The sequence below is a fragment of the Erinaceus europaeus genome, chromosome 8 (assembly GCF_950295315.1).
Source record: "Erinaceus europaeus chromosome 8, mEriEur2.1, whole genome shotgun sequence".
In the NCBI taxonomy this organism is placed as follows: domain Eukaryota; kingdom Metazoa; phylum Chordata; class Mammalia; order Eulipotyphla; family Erinaceidae; genus Erinaceus; species Erinaceus europaeus.
This window is the reverse complement of record NC_080169.1, coordinates 46,971,515-46,988,630: the sequence shown is the minus strand read 5'-3', so window position 1 is coordinate 46,988,630 and position 17,116 is coordinate 46,971,515. Positions and strand designations below refer to the sequence as shown.

The 17,116-nt window shown below is 40.9% G+C and overlaps 2 protein-coding genes across 9 annotated transcripts in view; one reads left to right on the top strand and one right to left on the bottom strand.

Annotated features, from left to right (window-relative positions):
- ICA1 (islet cell autoantigen 1) overlaps nt 1–9,129 on the bottom strand; it is a 181,102-nt gene extending 171,973 nt beyond the window's left edge. For 4 of the 8 annotated variants that reach the window (XM_016192587.2, XM_016192586.2, XM_060196176.1 and 1 more), the window contains exon 1: nt 8,678–8,811. The gene's annotated coding sequence lies outside the window, so the exon portion shown is untranslated. Of the gene's footprint in view, nt 1–8,677; nt 8,812–9,006 lie in introns of those variants that run through there. The other 4 variants (XM_060196175.1, XM_060196177.1, XM_060196179.1 and 1 more) reach the window with 3 other exon arrangements.
- Nucleotides 7,935–8,900, top strand: LOC132539720 (uncharacterized). Its single transcript, XM_060195656.1, has 3 exons — nt 7,935–8,308; nt 8,441–8,533; nt 8,606–8,900. The coding sequence occupies exons 1-3, from the start codon at nt 7,935–7,937 to the stop codon at nt 8,898–8,900; spliced, it is 762 nt and encodes a 253-aa protein (XP_060051639.1).
- Nucleotides 9,130–17,116: the final 7,987 nt, after the last annotated feature.

Here is a 17,116-nt window from a genome sequence, read left to right as displayed (position 1 = left end):
ACAACAGCACTTAGATTTTGGAAACTAAGTGCCCCCCCCCCAAAGTACAACAACCCATTTGCAAGCCTATACTTACATGTGAATTTCTATTTTTTGCTTATAGAATTATATTTCAACTGATATACTTAAATATCTAAATTTTATATAATTATATTGTATATTAAGTATTACACTACATAGGTATTTAACCATTCTAATTTGTATTTAACTATACTTCATATAATATTATTTATATTTTATGCTGAAATAATTTCTGTCTACTTTGAATTAAATAAATATATTCTAATTTTATTACATTCTTAAATGTGCCTGAACGACTTTTTTATTACTTATCTGACTGCCATTATATTTTTATTGATTTTTATCTAAGACATTAAACAAATCATCAAAAAGCTAAAATTTAGTTCCATAGCTTAGGTTACCAATAGTCTGTACAACTACAAAGATTTTAAATTACTTTTTCTCCCCTAAATCTGATAATCATCCTGTCAGGAATGTATTGTGTAAGTAAAATCTCACAGACATACATATAGTATATGTGTACATATGCATATATACACATATAGTCTTTGAAAATTACAAAATGGTTGTATATATTTTTGTCATAAATCAATTTTAAAAGGTCCAGATTTATATAAAAATAAACTAGCTGTTTCAGATCAAATTCATGGGAATTATAAATGAAGTGGCTGAACTATTATCAGACTATCACTATGTATGTCTATATGGGTGTTTATGTAACAGATGTAAATATATGCCTACATATTCTATGTGTATTCATATATTTATAAGATTACTTACTTATAAGCTTCTGAATTCATGGAGTAAACCTTTTTCAGCCTATTACTGAAATGTACAAGGACACCAACATATGCTTTATAAAATATCTAAGCAGTGCATGGACCCTATAAACAAATTACCAAAACTCTTAACTCTGGAAAAGGCATGTATTTGAAGATATTCCTTGATAACATTGTAGTCACTAAATCATGTTTGAGTTTGGTTAGTTTAAGAGCAAGAAGTGAAGGCAGCCTATTAAGGAAAAGAAGCAGCAATAAGAAAACCTTTAATAAAAGTCAGCACAAAGGGAAGGATATAGAGAGAGTTTTGGGCGGGGGTAGATAGCATAGTGGTTATGCAAAGAGACTGTCATGCCTGAGGCTCCTAAATCCAAGGTTCAATCTCCCCCACACCACCATAAGCCAGAGCTGAACAGTGCTTTGGTGTTTCTCTGTGTCTTTTCTCTCTCTGCATCTCTCTCAAAAATAAATAAAGTACTTTAAAAAAAAATGTGGTGCAAGCATTGGACTCAAGAAGTCTCAAATTCTATCTGGGGAATCAAGTGTGTTAATCATGTTAGATTCTCTCTCCTATCAGTAAATAAAACTTTAAAAAAAAAAAAGAAAAAGAAAGAGTTTTTTTTTTTTTTTAATGACAGAACCAACCTTAACTATCCTGAGCCATTTAGCTGGTGCTCGTTTTTAACAAATAGAACTTTTCTCAGGTTCTTTCTATTTTCATAGGAAATAAGTTAATGTGATTAAATAGCACAGAAAGAATAAGGCACAAGAATGGTTTTCATGACGATCAGGAAAGACAGGAGCATTGGTCACGTACCTGGTAGATCAGGTAGATTAACTAGATAGAATTAGCAGGAAGTAGCACAAAGGCACAGAGCTCCAGGGTGTAGTGGAGAAACAGGAAGCAGAAAGAAGGGAGTGGTTTAGCATCAACACAGTTTACAGACTTCAGTATGGTAACACTGAAGAGACAGCATTAGCTACAAGGGGAATCAACTCCTGCTCTATAGGAGTAATAGGTGAAAGAAAATTTCATGATGGTCTCCTTCCTCCCACTCTTCAGGAAATCATGGTCCTAGAATTGCTTTGAGCACCTTCTGTTTTCTCTTTGTGGAAGTGGTGAACTTTACTATTCACTTTCTTGGAATCATTCAGTATTGTGACTTGTAGCCACTGTTGTTTCTACCTTTACTCCCTAAGGAATGAGTCTCACTCCCTTGCCACTCCCCACCTTGCTTCATCTATTATTTTTCCCTTTCAAGCTGGTCAACCTACATTGCTTCCTGCCCTCAACTCACATTCTTCAAACTCTTTCATCCTCCATCTTATTCTTCTCTTCATGGAGTTCTGAGCCAGCATAGTCTAGTTCCTTTCTCCACCACAGACTCCAACTGAAGTACCTGATTCACTTCACCTTTGACTATGGTCCTTCCCTTCTTGAAACTATCTCCTAATCCTGACAGATGATGCAGCCTGTTAACAGGTTAAGACGGGATTCAAACCCACACAAGTTCACTAGTGATTCCACCCTGTTAAACTTCATGCTCTGAACAAGACTCTACATTAGACATCATCATCATTATCATAATATCATACTTTCCCTTATGGGAGCTTTTAAAGAATTAAATAATGCCTATGAACTGGGGAAGTTGGCAATATATAGTAATAATTACTGTGTTTGTGGTGCAACTGTGTAGCATTTGTATGACTAAAAAAATAATAAAGCAGGGTAGGTAGTAATGGGGGGTGTGAGGGTGGATGGGGTGTGGTTTGTATACCATTATGAAGGACCCAGGTTCAAACTTCTGCTCCTTACCTACAGGGGGGAGGCTTCACAAGTGGTGAAGCAGGTCTGCAGGTGTCTACTATTTATCCCCCCCCCTTCAATTTCTCTGTGTTCCATTAAAAGAAAAAACAGAAATTAAAAAAAATTAAGGGGAGTCGGGCTGTAGCACAGCAGGTTAAGCACAGGTGGCGCAAAGCACAAGGACCGGCATAAGAATCCCGGTTCGAACCCCGGCTCCCCACCTGCAGGGTAGTCGCTCCACAGGCGGTGAAGCAGGTCTGCAGGTGTCTGTCTTTCTCTCCTCCTCTTTGTCTTCCCCTCCTCTCTCCACTTCTCTCTGTCCTATCCAACAACGACAACAACAATAATAACTACAATAAAACAAGGGCAACAAAAGGGAATAAATATCAAAAAAAAAAAAAAAAAAAAAGAAATGACCTTCCATTTTAAATACCCTCCCCACCTTAGTTTACTTGACCAACACAAACTTCAAATTACACCTCCTATGGGAAGCTTTCTTCAACTCACACACTCATACCCCTTTCCCCACTACTCCTCCCCAAGAAGGGGCCCCTCACTCCTGACCTTATTACTCAATAATTAACTTATTTATGTTGGTGGCACCTTGCACTGCCACTACTCTCCTGCAATAAGGTGATTACTTCAACACTAGACTGCAAGCTCTTTGAGTGCTATTACTCTAACGGTTTGGTTTATTTATTTCTTTATTGTTATTCAAGCATAGCAACAGAAACACAGTAGGCATGAAATATTTGCTTAAATAAGTACTAAACAAGGAGCAATAATTATGTGCTTCCATTTACTGAGCTGTTTAAAAGTGTATAGCCCTTATCATTATCTCAGCCCTAAGACCACTATGAAAAGGGTAACACTCCATTCTGCAAAAAAAGGAAGAAAGAAAGGAAGGAAGACTTAGAAAGACCAATTGATTTGCCCAAAGTAAACTAGGAAGTCCACAACTACTTTTGACTTTGAAGTTTCTGTTTCTGTTCACTTTATACTACTCCTCAGTGAAAGGAGATAGGCTCAAAGACTTTGTTTCTATGAAAACAATCTCTTATAATCACAGATTCAGGTACTATGTGAGTCCTAAATTCAGTACCTCTGTGGTGCTCCTGCACAACAAAACCCAAACAGGGTTCCTAGTAACAAGGATGGGGCACCATTGTTCAAAAGTAGCAACTTGTCTTCTGGATGCATAAGAAACATGAAGAGACCAAGTACCATTATAATTCACATTCAGGCCCTGTTTTAGGAACAGAAACAGAGTGAGAGCAGGATGGTGGAAAGTAAAGAGATTGGTTTTAATGGGTGTGCTGGCAAAGCAGTTGCAGCACTTGTGAGTCACTCTTTGTATAAATACTCTCACAGTTTAGAATGAGAAAACAAAGCCTGGGGAGACAGTGTAATGGTTATGTAAAAGACCCTGTTGTCTGAGGCTCTGGGGTCCCAAGTTCAATCCCCAGCATCACAAGTGACTTTCTGGCCTGTCTATCTCCCTCATTAAAGTAAAAATAATAATAATAATAATACTTATAAAATAAAGAATGAGGGAAAAGCTTCACTCTCAAATCTGGACTCTTGGGTTTAACAATCCACCATTAGCATATATAATACATACATAGTGGCAATCACTAAACACATTTACTCATGTTACTCACTCCACAGTACTGAACTGCAGTCAATGTCTTTTTCAATTGCCCTCTCTTGGTTATATATATTTTCTGTTATATTTACTCTGAGTGAGTTAGGTGGTGGTACACCCATGGAGTGTACATGTCACAGTGCACAAGAACCAGTGTTCAAGTCCCCCATGCATGGAGGAAATATCACAATTGGTGAAGCAAGTACTGCAAATGTCTCTCTGTCTCTGTCTGTCTCTCCCTCTCCTCTCAATTTATCTCTATCCTATCAAAGGAAAAAAGGGGGGAAAAATGGCTGCTGGAGTGGTGGATTCATTGTTGAGGCACTGAGCCCCAGAGTAACCCTGGTAGCAACTGAAAAAAAAAAATCCATTCTGAAGCTCACCTCTTCAATTAGTCTCTAATTCAAGTGACTTTAATATCAGTACTCTTTTTTTCTACATGTTGTTACTGAATTTCAGCACATAATTGAAATTCTGTTCTTGGCCCAATTATTTAATCCTCTGGCATCACTGATAACCAGTTTTCCAAGGTCACATATAGTTAAGTATGTGAAAAAAATAATGTATCACTACAACTTGAGTTTGGTTTACTATATGAAGTTGTATTTATAATCTCTAATAGCCACCAGTAGCATAGGTGGATATTCTTGCTCTAAAGATCAGAATACAATGATGGAAAGAGTCTAAGTAATTTCTTCAAGGTCAAATGATTAGTTATTACAGCTGGATCTCCAACCCTATTCCATCAAGATACAAAACCTGTTTGCGCTCTGTGTTGCTTTCATGGTGTTAGTTATGACTGTACCACAAAATAACAGTTTTGTGGAAATGGGGTGAAAAAGTTTCCCCTGTATTATTATTTGAGTTTAAGGCTCTGCTGAGGCAGATCTGAATGGGAGAATGATGAGTATGCTAGTGAGGGATAAGCTGAACTAACTAGTGATCTATTAAGCCAGAAAGATAGCTCCAACAAATAGGGTACTTGACTTGACTTCTGTTTAGTGCAGGCTCATGCCCAACTTCTGACAGACAGCAATGCCATGGAACGAGAAGCACCCATGCCTTGGTATTTATCTCTCTGTGTGTCTTTCTTTCTCTTCTATCTGAATGAAGAAATTGCTGTATAATGAAACCGTGTAGTGCAAGGCCCTGGCTCCTAAAGAATAACATAACGTAACGTAACGTAACGTAACATAACATAGCAACATAACATAACATGTGTTCTGCATCTATTCTCTCTTGTGGATAAAATCAGGCAGTCACTTGTGTAAAAGGCAGTAGCCTTGAAATTCCCTTTTTATGCAGTTGTTTGTTAAGTGCTTTTAGTATGAGTTGCTTGTAGTATGAGGTGGAAAATTCCTTGCCCTTTTCCCTTTGAAGAACGGGACTAATCAGTGAAGGCTATCAGGTGTTTTGCAGAAGTTCTGTGTGAGGGCTAGCCTTATCAGGACCTCTGCACAGCCCCAGCAGTATACTGGTCGCCAGATGGCCTGGTATGAAGGTAGGGGGATGTGAGGACCTAACACCTGGTCAAGTCTTATTGGTTGTCTGGTTTTGCAAGGTTTGAAATTAGCCCGCGCTTTGCTTTGTATGGACCCCGCTTTTTGCTAAGTTTGAAATGATTGGATTTTGTGTTTGCTATAGCCTGTTCTTGGATGTAGGTTGATAAGGTGATGTGCTCCCCCTCCCTGAGTGTAGTCTGAATTCCTATAAATTGTGTGGTTTGAGCCCTGTTTGGGGTCGAGCTTGGTAGACTTAACACCAGTCACCATCTCGGCCCAGATTGCAATTCGTCAATAAACATCTTTGCTTACTTGCAGTGGATGGTGGTTTGATTTATGCTCGCTAACAACTTGTCCATACCTCACATAAATATAATAATGCAGACTAAATGAAAAACACTGCAGGACAGAAAGAATCCAGGACACCTTTCCCATATGTTTCCACTTTACTCAGGTTTCTAGTTGTAGAATAACTAGAAATAGCCAATAATGAGGAAAAGGTATTCCTGATCCCTGTTAACTATTTAAATCCCCACCTTCTCTTATGTGAGGTGGTTTTTGTTGTTGTTGTTTGTTTTTTGCCTCCAGGGTTATTGGTAGGACTTGTGGCTGCACTACAATCCACTGCTCCTGAAGGCCATTTTTTCCATTTTGTTGCCCTTATTGTAGTTGTTATAGCTGTTGTTTTTGGATAGGACAGAGAGAAATTGAGAGGGAAGGGGAAGACAGAGTGGGGAGAGAAAGACAAACACCAGCTGACCTACTTCACCCATTGCGAAGGGACTCCACTGCAGGTGGGGAGCTGGAGGCTGGAACTGGGATCCTTATGCTGGAACTGGGATCCTTATGCTGGTCCCTGCACTTTGTGCATTGTGTGCTTAACCCACTAGGCTACCACTCAGCCCCCTTATGTGAGGTTTCTGTAAGTTCACACCAACACCAGTATATCTTATTATGTCATTTCACATTTGTCACACTTCCCTACTACTGATAAAACTGGTTATACTTGGAAGGGGAAAAAATGAAGTTTATTAAATATGTTGCAAATGCAACAACTGTGATGTTTATTTTTAGTAACACAATTTCCATATTTTATAACATTTATACGGAGAGAAATATATAGCAGCAAACATGCTCAAAGGAAGCAGAGATTCAGTTTAACAAAATTCATCACCCAGTCTTTAATAACCCACAGATGGAGCCTCCAGGCTGGTTCTCTCCTCTACCACACTCCTCAATATTTTTATACTTAGTACTCCATTACTTGTTTCCTAAAGATTCATGGCAATACAACCTATGTAATGCAAAAAGATATTAAGAAGGTACAATTCCTACAATCAAATACATACAAGACAGTCTAAACTCAAGCTATGATCTTTGACCTACAAGGATTATAAACTAACTTTGTTCTTACAGTGTTTTTCACATAAAATGCTTCAAAAATAAAGAATGAAATCTAAAAAATGAGTTTTGTTTGAAAACCTACTTAAAAGTTTGTCATTATTAAATCACTTTTAAAAAAAAGGTTTGTGTGTTTGCTTCAAATACCCTCAACAGAAGGTAAGAAACTGGACAGTTGGGAGGGGGGAAAGAGGAGGAGAAGAGAAAGCTTCAAATACCCTTAAAAGAAGATAAGAAACTGAACAGTTTGGAACACTGGTTTCAAAAAATAAGCGTTTCCTATTACACCACTCAGGTCCCAGGAAGCTTTCAATCAATAAGTCCTAAATCAGTAGTTAACAGAAAGCAACCTGAGATATTCTGGAGGGACTTTACTGAAATGTTTGAACAGGAACATGTTTGTGGTGAGTCATTATTTATAGACCTTAAGGACCAATACCGTATGTGCCTTTCTGCCTACATTCAATATCATTCTCAAGCCAGATGGCGATCTATTTTCCAAGCCCTGATAAATGTTATCAAGTTGCCAGACCTCAGATACTAAGGCTGCCACCTAGCACCAGTCGGTGATTTTTCCCCCCTATATGAACAGGAGAAAACCTTTCTCCTTTTCTAAACTACCTCTCTCCACAACCAAAGCAGTTAATACCACCTGCTCAGCAAAAGGGCTAAGTATTTTAAGACCCCTGAGAGATAAACTGAGGGGCCCTGAGGTTCCACAAATAAAAAGAGAGGTCAGTGGAGAGCCGCTCTGGGCAAAGCAGACATAATAACAGGATATGTTCATTTCTAGAGGAAGCCGGAGCTGCAATAGCCCCAAGGCAGGAAAGGAGGAGTCAGCAGCACTGGGAGGAAAGGGAGCGCGCCAGGGTTTGCAAGGACTTGGCCTGCTTAAGGATTCTGCCCCAGCCGAATGGAAGGCTGGGGAGCACCGTGTGCGCGGGAGACCAAACTCAGACCCCAGCAGTAATGGCTATAAAGAGGTGCCCATCTGCTCCCAACCACCTCCGCCAAAGACGAGCAAGGAGGCAAAGAGAAATAGCACACGACCGGTGCTGTATGTAGCAGGTGAACTTGAAATCAAATTGGGCCCAAGGAGGCAAGCCCTTGCCCAGAAAGGATCTCAGGCTACTGGGTGTGAGGCTCTGGGAAGGTAAAGCAAGTCGTAGGTGGGGGTGCAGCCAGCGACTGGGCCAAAGAAGGGCCGCTAGCGGGGAACTTGACCCTCTAGCTTCCCCTGGGGCTGACACTCTCCAGGTGCGCATCCTCAAGCCCTTCTTCCCAGGCCCGAGGAAGGAGGGAGAGAGGCTGCGGCAATTCGTGAACCTGAGCAAGCAGATGGAGGCGATTCGACAGGGACCGAAGCCCGGATGGGAAGGTAGAGATAGGGGGAGGGGGTTGCGGGGAGGGCACAGGAGGCAGCCCCAAGCTAACGCCCCCGACCGCCCAGCTGCCGGGTGTGTCCCGCTGCCGCCTGCAGCCCGCCCTGCGCGCCCACGCCCCGTCCCCGGAGGGCAGGTACCTCGGAGCCCAGGCCCCCGGGAGCCTCCCAGCCGCGATCCGAGAGTCCCTCCGGTTTCTTCATCCGACGTCAGCGTCAGCAGAAGCAAGGGAAGGGGGTGGGGGAGCGCAGGAACCGGCTCTTCCTGCAGCTGCTGCCGCTGCCTCCCAGAATAACAGCCCGCCGAGCCCGTGTGCGCCGCAGCACAGCGCAGCGCAGCGGTCGCGGGGAGCTGGCGCCCTGACCTCCCCGCCACCACCCGCCGCCCGGGAGCCGCCGCTGCTGCCGCCCCCCTCTGCCCCCGCGACCCTCCCAACAGGACCCCGGGATTCGATGGCAGGAGACCTCACCTCCTTTGGGGCGGGTCCGGGATGGGGGGAGTGAGTCTCCCTCTGTACTCCCTGGGGCCTTTTCTCGACCCCCATCTCCTAGGATAGCCCCTACTTGGATCGACCAGCCAGGATGACCCCGCCTCTACTCTCGCAGGTGTTCCACGTGTCCATAGCACTTGCGTCACAATGTCCTGGCCAACAGGTGCAAACTGCGGTGTACCTCCAGACCTCCCCAGTCCTGAGGGAAAAAGCGGGGGAGGGGAAGGAAGTGAGGCGATCCTGGAAGGGGAACGGAAGGGTTCCCTGGGATTTGCTATAGTGCATGCACGTTAAATATCTGTGGTTTATGGGACAGAAAAGCTTACAGTTTGGGCATAATGGGAGGCGGCTGTTAAAAGACAAATGATACTTGTATATTAGATCTTTTCCATTTCCATTTATTCATACATCTCTTACACCCCAATTATTACTTTTTTAAAAAATAAATTCACCATCTCATATCTTGTGTCACCAAACTCTATCTTAAAGTACCCTTCAGTGATCGCAAAAAAAAAAAAAAAAAGAAAAAGTGTTCCAGTACTACCTGAAGTGCTACCTATGACTTCATTCTTTGTTATATTGCTCATTTTTGTCTTAGCAGAAGCTTCCCCAGATTGGGCAGACTTTTTCTCCAGACCGGAAGACAGAGAAAAAGGGAGATGAGGAGCTAAACTTCCTAAACTTTACCCATTACCATGGGCAGGGGGTTAAGAATGGTAAAGAAAGTGCTCTCCCAGGTGAGCTAACTTGCCTGTCCTCATCCCATGTTGTAAGGAAGTCCACTTAATAGTTAATGATCATAGCAATTTAATAGGATGGAATAAAAATGGCTTTGAGTAATAATGCAAACAAACTTGAAAGCCAGAGATAATTTCAATGGGCATATTGCATATGCAGTATTTACATTTAATCCTTAAAGCAATCCAATACTTTAGATAAAAATTATCTACATTTAACAGATAAAGATACTATCTAGAGTATCATAAAGCCATTCAGCTAACAGGACATTGAACAAGAGTTTATATCCAAGCTTGTCTGCACCAAGATATTTAGTTTAATTTCAAAACAGATGCCTGGTTAACATGGATAAAGGAAAAGGTATAAGAGATAATGTTGACATTTATGTAGAAATGTAAGTAAGCTCCCCTGGAGTGCAATTTCTTTTTTACTAGTGATTTAATATTGATTTATAAGAATGTAAGATAACAGGTGTACAATTCCATATATAGTTCTCAACAGGTGTGTAATGCCATATAGTTCCCACCACCAGAGTTCCTTGTCCCATGCCTCAATTGGAAACTTCCCTATTGCTTATATCTCTGGGAGTATAAACCAAATTTCTTTTGGGGGTGTAGAAGATGGGAGTTCTGGCTTCTGTAACTGCTTCTCCACTGGACATGGGTTTTGGCAGGCCGATTATCTTTCCAGCTTGTTTCTCTTTCTGCATTGCAGCAGGGCTCTGGAGAGGTAAGGTTCCAGGAAGAATTGGTGAGGTCATCTTCCCAGGGATGTAGCATCTACAACTTGGTAGCTGAAAGACAGTAAGATGGTAAGCAGGACAAAATATTTAATAAACAAGAACCATAAAGTAGGGATAGAAGCCAATAAAAGGGACCATAAAGTAAAAGGAAGCTTGAAAGTCTATTTTAGGAATGTTCCTAGGAGCCAATATCATAATAATCTTTGTTTGAACTCAAGCTAACATGAGGGTAGACAAATATTGTTTGGGGAGTTGTCAGAGATGAGACTAGAACCAGGAAGCACTGATTAGGGCAGAGTGTTGCTCACAAACTGAAAGAAGATATGTAAATGCAATTAACGGGATCCAGGTGGTGAGGCACCTAGTTGAGTGCACACATTACAATGTGCAAGGACATGGGTTCGAGTCCCTGGTCTGCCCCTGCAGGAGGAAAGCTTCACAAGTGGTGAAGCAGGGCTGCAGATGTCTCTTTGTCTCTCTCCCTCCCTATCTCCCCCTTCCCTCTCAATTTCTGGCTGTCTCTACTATCCAATAAACAAAGATAATAAAAAATTTACAAGTATAAATGCAATTAAATATTTACCACATGATTTAACCTGGGCCCATACCTATTCATATTTAGCACCGGAGCCTGTACAACCTCTGAGTCCCTGTCAGACTAAGCTCACAATCCATAGTCACAGGTGGGAACCTTCTAGGCTGCACTCATTTCAGGACCAGTTATCCTGGACTGACAGAGTAGGATGAAACAGCCTCCCTTTAGAGAGTGGAGCAATCCCTACCACTCCTATTTCTTAGTGAAGGTACAGTCCTGAAGAAACCTAAAAAAAAGGGCTTGTGGTCTGGGAGGTGACACAGTGGCTAAGGAACTAGACTCTCAAGCATGAGGTCCTGAGTTCAGTCCCTGACAGCACATGAACCACAGTGATGTCCGGCTCTTTCTCTCTATTCTCCTATCTTTCTCATTAATAAAATAAATAAAATCTTTAAAAAAAAAAAAAAGAAACCTAAAACAGGGGCTTGTAAATATGTTCCCAATGGGTGTGCCTAGCAATGGTAGAGAGAAAAACCTATCAGAGGTCTAGGCCTATATTATCTGTGGGGGAATCCAAGGGTTCCCTGTCTAGCACCCTGGGTGATTGGGGTGGCTTGATAGTGGCCAAAAAGGTCATCATTAAGGGAGCAAGTCACTTGCTCTTATCCAGCTTTTGTAGTCAATTCTTTATCTGACAAGCTTAGACTTTCTCCCAGTTGTTAAAATGTTGAGTGTCCTTTATTGTATCCAAACCAGTATTAGGTTTATGGGATGTGGTCTCAAGTTAGGGAGGAAGTAGACCTAATATTTTAGTGAGCTCTTAGTTAGCATCAAGTTTTTCTGCATTTATTGTTTAGTAATTCTACAAAGGTTATCATAGGGACAATAATTTTCCTTTACTTGATATAGTTTTTGACAGTATTACTTTTGGCCAGTTGTATATTGTTTCTTCTGAAATTTATCAAGGGGTAACAATAATGCTGATGCTATATCAGAAGATATTAAAAAAGGTGAAAGAGGGAGTCGGGTGGTAGCACTGCGGGTTAAGCGAACGTGGCAAGGACAGGCTAAGGATCCAGGTTCGAGCCCCGGCTCCCCACCTGCAGGGGAGTTGCTTCACAGGTGGTGAAGCAGGTCTATAAGTGTCTGTCTTCCTCTCTTCCTCTCTATCTTCCCCCTCCTCTCCATTTCTCTCTGTCCTATCCAACAATGACAACATAGATAATAATACAACAATGAAACAACAAGGACAACAAAGTGGAATAAATCAATAATTTTTTAATTAAAAAAAAGAAAAAATATGAACATAGTCCCAGAGGATCTAGAACTAGGATAAATATGGATCTTAAAGAGAATGGGAAGAGTTCCGTGTAGTCATAGAAAGAGTTTAAAATAGCAGTAGTTAATTATTATAACTAAGTTAGTTGAGAGCTTGTTTTTCTTTGAAAATCCAGCGGTTAGGGTTTACTGTAATGTACTTAAGCTTGTTATGACCTCATTGTACATATATAAATGTCATTATGCTTTATGACATTTTAAGGATGTCTACTAATAACACTATCTTAAATACTGACAGGGCCAACTAAGTTACCTACAACCTTGGGCCAGATAGATCAAAATCATTTGATTTGGCCCTGTCAGTATCTAAGATAGTGTTATTAGTAGACATCCTTAAATGTTATAAAACATAATGACATATATATATATATATATATATATATATATATATATATAAACTGCTTAAAACTCCTTTCCTCTAGTGCTAGTTTAGTAGTTATTAGTATCAGAAATCCTAGACTGGTTTTGAAGGAAATGTTAACATTATTACAAAGCACTGGGAATTGAACAAGAAAGTTGATCTGTGTAGCTATTCACTCACGTTTTCTTTTGCCTTTCCATAGCTCAAGGTGACATTCTGAGCCATGAGTCACATGGTCTCTTGTGAAGGTTAAAAGTGGCTTCCTCAGCAACATCTTAAAGTGAACAGATACGTAATACAATCACTCTCTAGTCAGCATGGCACTGAGATTCCCTGAATTTCAAGAGATATGACTCTTTATGTGAATTTTCATCACTGTTTGTTCTAGCATGGAGGATAATATTTGAGGAAGGGAACATTAGCTCATGTTTACTACACATCAACAAAAGGAATGTTTTTTTCCTTCCCATTTTGAAAGTTGTTCCACGTATAATACTACCATTTGTTCTTGGAGAATCAAGTTTTAATCTTACTGAGTTCTCACAAGATGCTAGTGAGAACCTAAAGCAAATTCTAAGAGAATGGCTATTGACTGATGGAGCCTATAATTAAGAAAGAAATGATACACGTTTTCCAGAATATAACAAGATGACAGAGTTGTCTATAGAAAAAACAAAACAAAACATTTTCTTGAGCCTGACATCTGATATGCAGGTGGATCCAAGTTATTGTCTGGGGAGATGATGTCATGGCTAGAAAATGGACCAGAAAGCTGGATCAGGGAGAAGAGTAGCTCCCAAATATGGGAAAGGTGTATAAATAAATATTGTTGACTGTAAACCCCATTGATTTGATCTGATCTGGGGCCCATATTCAGCTTAGGAGTCTATGTGACCTCTGCATCCCTGTAGATCTGAGCTCACCAATGTGTCCTGGAGCCCAGCTTCCCCAGAACCCCACCCCACTAGGGAAAGAGAGAGAGACAGGCTGGGAGTATGGATTGACCTGCCAACACCCATGTTCAGCGGAGAAGCAAGTACAGAAGCCAGACCTTCCACCTTCTGCATCCCATAATGACCCTGGGTCTAGAGGGAATAAGAGTAGGAAATCTATCAGGGGAAGGGATGGGATACAGAGTTCTGGTGGTAGGAATTATGTGGACTTGTACCCCTCTTATCCTATGGTTTTTGTCAGTATTTCCTTTTTATAAATAAAAATTAAAAAATAAGTAAAGAAAAAAAATTTATATCTAAATTAGGAATTGTGTTAAGCTGTCATTAATAAAGGCCCAGAGTAATAATGAATCATATGAGAGAGATTTATTTTGTCTCGCATTGAAGTAGAAATTAGGGCCAGGTAGTATCACACTTTGTTGAGTACACATGCTATACTGTGCAAAGACCTGGTCTCAAAGCCCTAGTGCCCACCTACAGAGGGAAGCAAGTCTCTCTTTTTTTCTCTATCTTCTCTTTCTGTCTTGACATTAAGTCAGGCAATTTTGTGATCTATGATCTATTGCTCTCTCAGTGCTTCAATCAATTGGCTTATCCATTCAACATCGATTAAGAGCTTCTGTGTTAAAAATAGTCAGGCAGGGGGCACAGTAGCAGCAGCTGGTTAAGCACACATGGCACAAAGCACAAGGACCAACATAAGGATTCCAGCTGGAGTCCTCGGCTCCCCACCTGCAGGGAGGTCGCTTCACAAGTGGTGAAGCAGGTCTGCAGGTGTCTCTCTTTCTCTCCCCCTCTTTGTCTTCACCAACTCTCTCCATTTCTCTCTGTCCTATACAACAACAACAGCAATGACAACAATAATAATAATGACAACAACAAGGATACCAAAGGGCAACAAAATGGAAAAATGGCCTCCAGGAGCAGTGGATTCATAGTACTGAAACCGAGCCCCAGCAATAACTCTGGAGGCCAAAAAAAAAAAAAAAGCACTCCAGGGGGCCATTTAGTAACTCACCTCATTGAATGCACATATTAACAAGGATTCAGGTTCAAGTCCCTCCTCACCTGTAGGGGTTTGGGAAGGGAAGCAATGCTGCAGGTGTCTCTCTCTCTACCTCTCTATCACCCTTTTCCCTCATAATTTCTTTCTATCTCTATCAAATAAATACAATGTTTTCAAAAGTGAAAAGTAGGCCGTCCAGGCCTCTACACCACCTACTGGACTATTTTTAGTAAAAACAATTTTGTTTAAAAATAAATTTGGGGGAGTCCGGTGGTAGCGCAGAGGGTTTATCCCACGTGGTGCAAAGCTCAAGGACCAGCATAAGGATCCCAGTTTGAGTCCCCGGCTCCCCACCTGCAGGGGAGTCGCTTCACAGGTGGTGAAGCAGGTCTGCAGGTGTCTGTCTTTCCCCCTCTCTGTCTTCCTCTCCTTTCTCCATTTCTCTCTATCCTGTCCAACAACGGCGACATCAGTAACAACAGCAATAATAACTACAATAACAAATAAATAAATAAATAAATAAATAAATTTGGATGTCCCAGGTTTAATCCCACACACCACCATAAGCCAGAGCTCAACAGTGCTCTGGTTAAATAAATAAATAAATAAATTTGGATGAAGCTTTGAAGAAATAGGAATCTTTATACATTTCTGAAGGGAATACAGTCATTTGGAAAACAGTCTGACACTTTTTCAAATGACTCAAGGTAGACCAGGCATATAACTCAGCAATTCCACTTCTATATCATATGTCCAAGATAAGTGAAGATGATGCCTACACAAAAAATTTGTATACAAATGTCTATAGCAACATTATTCTGAGTACTGAAAAGGTGGAAACAATCAACTGTATGACAGTGAACAAATGACTGGCTGGATACAATATAGCATATCCAAGTTATGGCTTATTTTGGGATGTGAAAATAAGTGAAGCAGTGGCTGGGAAGGTGGTTCAGTGGTAGAGTACAGGACTTACACATGTGAAAAGTTGATTACTGGCATTGTATATGTCAGAGTGATGCTCTGGCTTTCCTTTTAATAGATAAAAACATTTTTATAATTTATTTTTTAATATATTGTTTATTTGTTATTTATTGGATAGAGACAGAAATCGAGAGAAAAGGAGATAAGGAGGAAGAAAGGACGTCAGGCGGTAGTGCAGTGGGTTAAACGCACGTGGTGCAAAGCGCAAGGACTGGCATAAGGATCCCGATTCAAGCCCCCAGGTCCCCACCTGTAGGGGAGTCGCTTCACAAGTGGTGAATCGGGTCTGCAGGTGTCTATCTTTCTCTCCCTCTCTGTGTCTTCCCCTCCTCTCTCCATTTCTCTCTGTCTTATCCAACAACAACAACATCAATAATAACTACAACAATAAAAAAAACCAAGGACAACAAAAGGAAATAAATAAATAAATATTAAAAAATAAAAAAAGAGAAAGAGAGACATCTCAAGCACTGCTTCATTATTCACGAAGCTTGGCTCTGCAAGTGGGGAGTGGGGACTTGAATCTGAGTTCATGTACATTGTGACATGTGCACTCAACCCATTGTGCTTATCTCTTGTTTTTCTAATTCATTAAGAAAGTACTGATTTATAAGATATTTGTCACATGAGTACAAGCTCTTAAGTCCCCAAGATAGGTATCTGCATGCTACTTCCACCAATGACTCAAGTTCTCCTCCACTATTGGGAACTGGGTTCCAGCACTCTCTCAACTCCTTCTCACCAATCCCCATAGATAAATATTTGTAAGGGGGTCAGGTGGTGGCACACCTGTTTAAAAACTCACACCACAGTGTGCAAGTATGCAGGTTCAAGCCCCTGGTCCCCACCTGCAGGGGGGCTCAATACTGGCACTATGAATCCACTGCTTCTGGTGGCCTTTTTTTTTCCCCCTTCATTTTATTGGGTAGGACAGAGAGAAATTGAGAGAGAAGGGAGAGATAGAGAGGAAGAGAGAAAGACATCTGCAGATCTGCTACAGTGCTTGTGAAATGTCCTCCCTGCAGGGGGGACTCAGGGCTCCAACCAGGATCCTTGCCTGGGTCCTTGCACTTCTTACTATGTGTGTTTAATCCGGTGCACCACCACCTGACCTGCTCTGTCTCCCTCTCTTTCTCCTCCTCCCCTTTAATTTTTTCTCTATTTTCTACCCTATAATAAATAAATATATTTAAAATTTTTTAAATAAATATTTATAAAAGAAAATGAAGTACTTATACATCCTATAACTTCTTGGATGACACTTGAGAAAATATTAAGTGAAGAAGTCAGTCATAAAAGTTCATATATGGTTCCATCTGTATGAAACTCTATGTCATTTTGGTGCTGCTTTGTAGCCCCGCCTCAGGAACTCTCCCCCAATAGTGGTCTTTTTGGGGTGAATATATGTAATGTATAAAATACAAAATATACA

Coding starts and splice junctions, on each gene's coding strand:
- LOC132539720 (XM_060195656.1), top strand. CDS start 7,935: ATGTTCATTTCTAGAGGAAGCCGGAGCTGCAATAGCCCCAAGGCAGGA. Junction 8,309..8,440: donor GGGTGTGAGGCTCTGGGAAG/GTAAAGCAAGTC, acceptor CCTTCTTCCCAG/GCCCGAGGAAGGAGGGAGAG. Junction 8,534..8,605: donor ACCGAAGCCCGGATGGGAAG/GTAGAGATAGGG, acceptor CCGACCGCCCAG/CTGCCGGGTGTGTCCCGCTG.